The following is a 9,528-nucleotide window of genomic DNA, read 5'->3' on the forward strand; positions in this document are numbered from 1 at the left end:
AGCGTCGCTTCAGCGTCCGGTGTGAACCCGGCGTGCCTCGCTGGTCTCCTGCAGAGCCATGACAGCGGAGCTCTGGGAGCGCAGGTCGGTCTTCTCTCACCAGGCGCTGGAAGGGCAGCTTGCGGATCAGCAGCTCCGTAGATTTCTGGTAGCGACGGAACTCTCTCAGAGCCTCGGTCCCGGGCCTGTAACGGTCCCGAGCCGGTCGCGGTGAGGCTTCTTCACGCCGCCGGGGTCCGGGCGCTCTTACGGCAGCCCTGGTCTCCAGCTGCTTCCTGGGGGCTTTGCCTCCGGTGGATTTACGAGACAGTGATTAAACTCGTGAAACAGAGAAGTACCGTCATGTAATCCACTGATTTCAACAATGTAACTGTATTCTGAATACCATCTATTTAATTTGTAACTGTAACGGAATACAGTTACTCATAATTTGTATTCTAAATACGTAACGCCGTTACATGTATTCCGTTACTCCCCAACACTGGGTACCCTAATAATCATCACCCACACTGTATAATGCATTCTAATCCCAACCAACATTTAGAATCCATTGCTCATATTGTTAATGGCTGTAATAAGTTCAAAGGACTCTGTACTGCACGCCATGACCTCATTGTCGACCTCATCTCTAGTTCTGTTAAGGGAGTGTTCCTCCAAATGTGTCCATGTACAAACACTCCCGTATGATGTCAGATTGGTTGAACAGTTCTGATGATGTGTTCTGTAACATCCCTAACACCCCCGATGTTGTTCTCTTGGACAAGGTTAACAGGAGGTAGTGGTCCTGGAGGTCGCCTGTGTGTGTGACCTCTACATGGACTTAACCTTCCTTGTGTGTGTGTGTGTCTATGACCTCTACATGGACTTAGCCTTCCTTGTGTGTGTGTGTGTGTGTGTGTGTGTGTGTGTGTGTGTGTGTGTGTGTGTGTGTGTGTGTGTGTGTCTATGACCTCTACATGGACCTAGCCTTCCTTGTGTGTGTGTGTGTGTGTGTGTGTGTGTGTGTGTGTGTGTGTGTGTGTGTGTGTCTATGACCTCTACATGGACTTAGCCTTCCTTGTGTGTGTGTGTGTGTGTGTGTGTGTGTGTGTGTGTGTGTGTGTGTGTCTATGACCTCTACATGGACTTAGCCTTCCTTGTGTGTGTGTGTTTGTGTGTGTGTGTGTGTGTGTGTGTGTGTGTGTGTGTGTGTGAAGCTGTTTCCAGTAACTTGTCAGAACGATGAACGGACCAAAGGAGACGTTGAATAAATGTTTGTCAAAGATGTTTCTGTCGTTTTAGCTTCTTATTAATCGTGTGAACAGGAACCAGAGCTCCATCTCTTCTGTTCCATCTCTTCTGCTCCATCTCTTCTGTTCCATCTCTCCTGCTCCATCTCTTCAGCTCCATATCTTCAGCTCCATCTCTTCTGCTCCATCTCTTCTGCTCCATCTCTTCTGCTCCATCTCTTCTGCTCCATCTCTTCTGTTCCATCTCTTCTGTTCCATCTCTTCTGCTCCATCTCTTCTGCTCCATCTCTTCTGTTCCATCTCTTCTGCTCCATCTCTTCTGTTCCATCTCTTCTGCTCCATCTCTTCAGCTCCATCTCTTCTGCTCCATCTCTTCTGTTCCATCTCTTCAGCTCCATCTCTTCTGTTCCATCTCTCCTGCTCCATCTCTTCTGCTCCATCTCTTCTGCTCCATCTCTTCTGCTCCATCTCTTCTGCTCCATCTCTTCAGCTCCATCTCTTCTGAGGAAAGACAATAAACTTCTGATCCAAGTTTATCAGAAGGAAAAAGGTAAAAAACTGACGGGAAGAAGATTTGTAACGTGTGTGAGGACTTCCTCCTCCCTCAAGAGATGGAGCAGAAGAGATGGAGCTGAAGAAATGGAGCAGAAGAGATGGAGCAGAAGAGATGGAGCTAAAGAGATGGAGCAGGAGAGATGGAGCAGGAGAGATGAAGGAAAAAAGATCGAGAAGAAGAGATGGTTTCATCTCTTCTGCTCCATCGCTTCTGCTCTATCTCTTTTCCTTCATCTCTCCTGCTCCATCTCTTCTGTTCCATCTCTTCTGCTCCATCTCTTGAGGAAGGAGGAAGTCCTCACACACGTTACGAACCTTCTTCCCGTCAGTTTTTTATCTGTTTCCTTCTGATAAACTTGGATCAGAAGTTTATTGTTTTTCTCAGAATTGAGTTTCATCAGGTGAGTCATCAGGTCATTGATTAACTTTGTCTCTGGAACCAGTGGAATAAAAACAGGTGAGTCAGTGGAAGAGTTCACCTGCTCCTGAAACATGCTCCAGCTCCGCCTCAGCTCGTTGTGTGAGTACCAACACAAACCAACACAAACCAACACACACCAACACAAACCAACACAAACCAACACAGACCAACACAAACCAACACACACCAACACAAACCAACACAAACCAACACAAACCAACACAGACCAACACAAACCAACACAAACCAACACAGACCAACACAAACCAACACAAACCAATACAAACCAACACAAACCAACACAAACCAACACAAACCAACACACACCAACACAAACCAACACAAACCAACACAAACCAACACAGACCAACACAGACCAACACAAACCAACACAAACCAACACAAACCAAACACTACTTAGAACTTCTGTTTTTACTTGATTCTTAGTGACAGAAGTTTCCTGGAGCTCAGCTGGCGTCTTGATTCTAAATAATAACATTTAGATTTAGTTGATTTCACATCAAGTTTCATTTTGTCAGTAATTGTTCTGTCAGTCACATAATTAACGAAACGTAATTAACTGAGTGTTTGAAACTCAGCGTTAAACCACATGTGACTTTTATCTGAACAAGAGTTTGTCTTTGTGTTCTTTGAGAATCTGTTGCTGCTGTCGCTCAGGAAAAGTTTTGAATCTAATAAACTTACTTGAAATGAAGTTGATAAGAGATTTAAAATCTCACTTTGGTAAATCTTTGGTTTATTATCTGGTCCTGAATCATGAAACGAACATTTTACATCTTTGTTTTCAAAGCAAAGTAAATAAAAAGGTTGTTTCATGTGTTTGATGTTTTTCAGTGCTCGCAGCAACATGGTCGCTCATGACCACAGGTAACTACATCAGACTGAGTGTAATCTATTACATAAAGAAGTACTCTGGCACTTTCCAGCTCATACTTTCTGTTTTTCAGATGTTTCCTCAGAGAGAGTCGTCTCCTGTGCGAACGGGGTGGACGTCCAGCGTCTGAGCTGCGGTACGAGCACTTCCTGTCCACACTCATATTCATATTAATGTCTTCTGACTCTGAATGATAGATAGATAGATAGATAGAGTACTTTATTCATCCCCGAAGGGAAATTAAGTTGTCATAGCAGCCGGTATATTTGAATACAATTAAATACAATACAATACAATAGAATAAAATTAAAAGGTAGAAAGAATAAAAAAACAGAAGCACAAGATAAAAATACAATAAAATAGGTAGATAAGGTGCATTGGCAAGATGATGGTAAAAGTACTGATGATATGATGGTAATGGTATTGTTAGACAGTATATAAGTATAGTACAGTATATATAGTATATAATATAACATAATATATATTTATATATGATAGTAATTATACCAATATAAAAGCAGTATATGGTAATAATGGCAGCAACAGTATATATAATAATAATAGTAATGGTGATATAATAATAGTAATTATAACATGTACACATAAATAAATATGTGTATATAGACTTATGTAAACAAGAATATACAGAGAGTATGATATGATACATAGTAGAAGTATGAATATGAATATAAGTATTTGACTATACAATAGGTAATATAATATACTATGAATCTAAGAATATGTATACAGAGTGTGCAAAAGACAATATTATTGTATAAAATGATATATAATATCAATATGGTTTATATGAACACATATCACATATGATGTGAAGTAAGTGTATATGGAGCAGAGTGTTGTACAGGTACACAGAGCAGGAGACAGGTTTAGTGCAGTTCTGTGATGGAGGCTCTGACAGAGGGGGAGGAGTTTTACAGTCTTATTGCGGTTGGGAGGAACGACTTCCTGTATCGTTCCTTAGAACAGCGGGGGGGTTGAATGAGTCTGTGGCTGAAGCTGCTCCTTAGCTTGTCCAGTGTTTTGTGGAGGGGGGGGTGAGAGGGATTGTCCATGATTGCCAGCAGTTTTGCCAGCATCCTGTCCTCCACCACCTCCTCCAGGGTGACCAGCTTAGAGCCAACCACAGACTCTGCCTTCCTGACGAGTTTTCTCAGTCTGTTGGCGTCCTTTGCCTTGATGCCCGCACCCCAGGACACCACAGCAAAGAAGATGGTGCTCGCCACAACAGACTGATAGAACATCTGCAGCATCTTGTTGCAGACGTGGAAGGACCTGAGCCTCCTCAGGAAGTAAAGCCGGCTCAGGCCCTTCTTGTAGACGGCCTGTGTGTTGGTGGACCAGTCCAGTTTATTGTCCAGAGTGACACCCAGGTACTTGTATGCAGACACCACCTCCACATCCGTCACACCGATGCAGACAGGAGAGGGCAGGGGCTTGTTCCTCCTGAAGTCCACCACCATCTCCCTCGTCTTCGCCACGTTGAGCTGCATGCAGTTCTCCCCACACCACTTCACAAAGCGGTCAACCAGGTCCCTGTACTCAGCCTCCCCCCCGCCCTCAACACACCCCACAATGGCCGTGTCATCAGAGAACTTCTGTAGATGACACGACTCAGTGCAGTGCTGAAAGTCAGCAGTGTATGTGGTGAAGAGGAAGGGGGACAGTACAGTTCCCTGGGGGGCCCCGATGTTGCTGATCAGACGACCAGACACACAGTTCTGTAATCTCACAAACTGCGGTCTGCCCGTCAGATAGTCATCGACCCAAGTGATGAGGGGAGCACTCACCTGCGTGCCCTCCAGTTTGGCCTTCAGCAGTCTGGGCTGGATGGTGTTGAAGGCGCTGGAGAAGTCGAAGAACATGATCCGGACTGAGGTGTTGGGTCTGTCCAGGGAGGAATAAGCCTTCTGCAGCAGGTAGATGATTGCATCATCAACCCCCACATGGGGCTGATATGCAAACTGCAGGGGGTCTTGTGATGGGGACACCAGCGGCCTGAGGTGTGCCAGGACCAGTCTCTCCATGACCTTCATGATGTGAGAGGTCAGTGCCACCGGCCTGTAGTCCTCCAGTGCAGCAGGACGTCCTTTTTTGGGCACTGGGACCAGGCAGGATGTTTTCCAGAGCACTGGCACTCTCTGAAGTTGTAGGCTCAGGTTGAAGAGGTGCTGGAGAACTCCACAGAGCTGGCTGGAGCATCCCTTCAGCACACGAGGGCTGATGCGGTCAGGTCCTGCAGCTTTCCTCTGTTTGAGCCTGTCCAGCTCTCTCCTCACCTGGCTGGCTGTGAAGTGGAGTCCAGACTCGGGGGTGGGGGGCTGTGGGTGATGTGAGGATGTCCTGGGGGTGGGAGGTGTGGGAAGGTCTGTGGTGAAGGCCAGCGGGGGGATGGGGGGAGGTGGTGACGGGGGGGAGGGGGTGATGGGGGGAGGTGGGGGGTTGTTGTTCGGAGAAGTAGAGGAGGCAGTGAAGGGTCCGCTGGGGGTGGGGGGGTTGGAGTTGAACCTGTTGAAGAATGTGTTCAGCTCGTTCGCACGTCCCTCATCCCCCGCTGCTCCCCCCCCTCTCCTCTGGAAGCCGGTGATCTCCTTCATCCCACTCCAGACGTCCCTGGTGTTATTGTCTTCCAGTTTGTGCTCCAGTTTTCTCCTGAAGTTGTCCTTGCTCTCCCTGATGCTGCGTTTGAGCTCCCTTTGTACACGTTTGAGCTCTGCACTGTCCCGTGATCTAAAGGCCCTCTTCTTCTGGTTCAGAAGGGCCTTCAGGTCGCTGGTTACCCACGGCTTGTTATTTGGGTAACAGCGAACCTCTTTAGTGGGAAAGGTGTTGTCAATGCAGAACCCAATGTACTCAGAGACACAGTCAGTCATGCCATCAATGTCCTCACCATGTGGCTCATACAGAGCAGCCCAGTCTGTGGCCTCCAGGGCTCCACGCAGTGTTTCCATGGCCTCAGGAGACCATTTCCTCACAGTCCTCACTGTGACTGAGTGCTGCTGAACCACAGGCTTGTAAGATGGTGAGAGCAGGACTAGGTTGTGGTCTGACCTGCCCAGTGGTGGCAGGGCAGTGCAGCTGTATGCATCCTTCACATTTGCATACAGCAGGTCCAAAGTCTTATTATCACGTGTTGCACATTTCACAAACTGGAAGAAGGTAGGGAGTGTGGATGAGAGGGAGGCATGGTTGAAGTCACCTGTGATGAAGATGAAGGCCCCGGGGTGTTGTGTCTGTAATCCCGCAGTCACAGTGTGGATGACGTCACACGCTGCTTCCGCGTTCCCGGATGGAGGAATGTAAACAGTGATGGCGAAAACACTGGTAAACTCCCTCGGCAGATAATACGGACGAAGTCCGACGGCGACGAGCTCGATGTCCGGGCTGCAGACACGCTGTTTAACCGTGACGTGCCCGGGGTGACACCACCGGTTGTTTACGAGCACGGCGAGGCCCCCTCCTTTCTTCTTGCCGCTCGCGGTGGTGTCTCTGTCGGCTCGGACCGTCTGGAAGCCGGGGATGGTGACGTTGGAGTCCGGTATGTGCTCGTGCAGCCACGTTTCCGTGAGACACACAACACTGGACTCCCTGTACTCCCGCTGCGTCCTGATGAGCGCTTCCAGCTCGTCCACCTTATTCGCCAGGGATCTCACGTTACCAGTGATGACTGCAGGGATGAAGGGCTTAAACTTTCTCTTCTCCATCCTCAGTTTAAGTCCCGCTCTGCAGCCTCGCCATCTCCTCTTTAACTCCTCCGGGATGGTGGGTCTCTCTCCGGCCAAGAGGGCTGTGTGCCTCAGGGCCATCAGCTGGTCGCGGGTGTAAACAAAGCCGGCGTGTGTAGCCGGCATGCTCCCAGTGATCCGAAGAGACCGAAGTGCAGTTAAAAGTTGTAAAAAGTGTAAAAATCAGTAGTAAAAGCACCTCGTCCTTGTGCGGTACGACGATGCTTAGAGCAGTGCAAAAATAAATATAAAAAACAAACAGCAAACCTAATAAAAACACAATAAACCGACGGTAGAACCAGGAGCTGCTACAACAGGCTGCTGTTAGTACGGCGCCATCTTTTAAAGAATGCTTCAGTCACATGACTCCGGGCCTTTCTTCATTGCTCTCAGTATTTAACCATCAACCTGCAGATGAAAACTAGTCATTCACATGTTAGACTCAGGTTCTAATATTCATCAGAGTGTGTAAATGTAATAATTCAGATGCCTGGTTTGTCTCTCGGTGGACAGACAGCGGCGTGGTCAGCGTGCAGGACGCTCTGTACGGACGCACAGACGGACACACCTGCAGCGAGGGGCGACGCCCACAGGAGCTGGTCAACACGGCGTGCTCCCTGCCCGGGACCTTTGACCTCCTGAGGACCAGGTGAAGTCGGTTCTCTACTCACATCACGAGTCACATGTTTGATGTGACGTCACTTTCAGAATCACGTTAACAAACCGACCTGATTTCATACGTTCAGAGAACACGGTTAGAGGAGAGTGAAGAATGAATCCTCTGTTATTAGTCTGTGTGTTTTGTGTGTTTTGTGTGTTTTGTTCCATCTTGTTTACTTTGTGTGTTTCCTGCAGGTGTGATGGGAAGAGAGTTTGTGAACTAAACACAAACGATGTTCAAACTTCTGATCCCTGCGTCGGAACCTTTAAATACCTGGAGACGAACTTCACCTGTCTGCCAGCAGGTGAGCAACACGAGTCACATGACCCATGACCCATTCATCTGTCTGCCAGCAGGTGAGCAACACGCCGGAGTCACATGACCCATGACCCATTCACCTGTCTGCTCTGTTGCTATGTGGATGATTGTATTTATTTTTGTTGTGTAGTGATTGTGAAATATCTTGAATATGAGACGGTGCATCTCAAGGAGTTAATCCCAATAAATGTATCATTTATAATAATGTTGTTTCCAAAGTCCTGAGGCTGAGAATCTAATCTGAGTGATGTCACTTTCACAGTTCACCTCGACATCTGTGAGCATTCTGAAGCAGATCTACACTGTGGTGAGATTAGTTTTCTATGTTTTATGATTCTAAATGTTATTTCTCTGTAGGAGTGTGTATGAACGTGTTTGACATGTTTCATTAATCACTTTTAGAGCAAGGACATGAAAAGCAGCTTCTATTTTACTAACTAAATGTATGAATTGTAAAATGTGTATTTCCCCTCTCCTGCCTCTCTCCATCTTGTCCTCCTCTGCTCATGTCCTCGTCCCCCGGGCAGAGGACGGACAGGTCATCCTCGTGTACGGAGCAGATTATGGACGTCGAGACCGGACCACGTGTTCCTACCGTCGGCCTGAGTCTCAGCTCCAAGACGTCCTCTGCTCCAGTCCCACGAGGACAGTGGCTGACAGGTGGAGTCCTGCTCTGATGCAGATTGAAGCCTGGTCTGAGATCTGACCTGAGAACAGATGTTAACTTCTCTTTGTCCACAGCTGTAACGGGAGGAGCAGCTGCAGGATCCGAGCCGTGAACTCCGTGTTTGGAGATCCGTGTGTTGGAACCTTCAAGTACCTGGAGGTGTCCTACACGTGTCAATGTGAGAGACTCTCTGTTCAACACTGATTCAAAGATTAACTAAATAAGTGTTTGCTTTGAGGTAGAAGGAAACATTTAATAGGTAATAAGTCATATTACTGAGATATTTCCACGTATGATTAACTTTGCCGTCTGTTCCTTTTCAGATCCTGTTTGAACTCACTGACGTCACATCAGATTATTTAATCGATCCTGTAAATCCAAACTAAACCTACTGATCATTTTCTACTGTATCTGTCTCAACTTAATCAAATCTGTGTATTATCACAACCAGACTGCTTGTATATAAAACGTCTCCTCAGAGACTCGACTGACAATATTCCATCAGGTCATTGATCTTCAGTTCTGCTACAAACTGTTTATTCTAATCAAAGCTGTGAATCCTCTGATCTCTCTGATGTCCTCTGTTCCACGGGACATCTGTTGGACTCCTGTCCGTCCTGGAGACGGGTCCTCACACGTGTCTCCTGGAGACGGGTCCTCACACGTGTCTCCTGGAGACGGGTCCTCACACGTGTCTCCTGGAGACGGGTCCTCACACGTGTCTCCTGGAGACGGGTCCTCACACGTGTCTCCTGGAGACGGGTCCTCACATGTGTCTCTGTCCTGGAGACGGGTCCTCACATGTGTCTCCTGGAGACGGGTCCTCACACGTGTCTCCTGGAGACGGGTCCTCACACGTCTCTCCTGGAGACGGGTCCTCACACGTGTCTCCTGGAGACGGGTCCTCACATGTGTCTCTGAGGTTTCTACCGTCTTCACCTGCTACAGGTTTCAGTAGTTGGACTCTTGTTGAGGACAGAGGACGTCTCACCTTGTTAAAGACAATGAGACAAACTGTGATCTATGAATATGAGACCAT

At 47.5% G+C, this 9,528-nt stretch overlaps 1 protein-coding gene across 1 annotated transcript; it reads left to right on the forward strand.

Annotated features, from left to right (window-relative positions):
- Nucleotides 1-2,256: 2,256 nt before the first annotated feature.
- LOC133005352 (L-rhamnose-binding lectin SML-like) lies at nt 2,257-9,215 on the forward strand. Its single transcript, XM_061075008.1, has 9 exons — nt 2,257-2,304; nt 3,061-3,093; nt 3,174-3,236; nt 7,357-7,492; nt 7,699-7,808; nt 8,085-8,129; nt 8,350-8,482; nt 8,564-8,667; nt 8,813-9,215. The coding sequence occupies exons 1-9, from the start codon at nt 2,277-2,279 to the stop codon at nt 8,821-8,823; spliced, it is 663 nt and encodes a 220-aa protein (XP_060930991.1). The 5' UTR covers nt 2,257-2,276; the 3' UTR covers nt 8,824-9,215.
- The last annotated feature ends 313 nt before the right edge of the window (nt 9,216-9,528 follow it).

The sequence above is a fragment of the Limanda limanda genome, chromosome 7 (genome assembly GCF_963576545.1).
Source record: "Limanda limanda chromosome 7, fLimLim1.1, whole genome shotgun sequence".
Taxonomy (NCBI): Eukaryota; Metazoa; Chordata; class Actinopteri; order Pleuronectiformes; family Pleuronectidae; genus Limanda; species Limanda limanda.

Bases quoted from the DNA above. Each gene is read 5' to 3' on its own strand.
- LOC133005352 (XM_061075008.1), top strand. From the start codon at position 2,277: ATGCTCCAGCTCCGCCTCAGCTCGTTGT. The intron at 2,305-3,060 runs GTGAGTACCAAC...GATGTTTTTCAG, and splicing joins GCTCCGCCTCAGCTCGTTGT to TGCTCGCAGCAACATGGTCG. The intron at 7,809-8,084 runs GTGAGCAACACG...TCACTTTCACAG, and splicing joins CTTCACCTGTCTGCCAGCAG to TTCACCTCGACATCTGTGAG.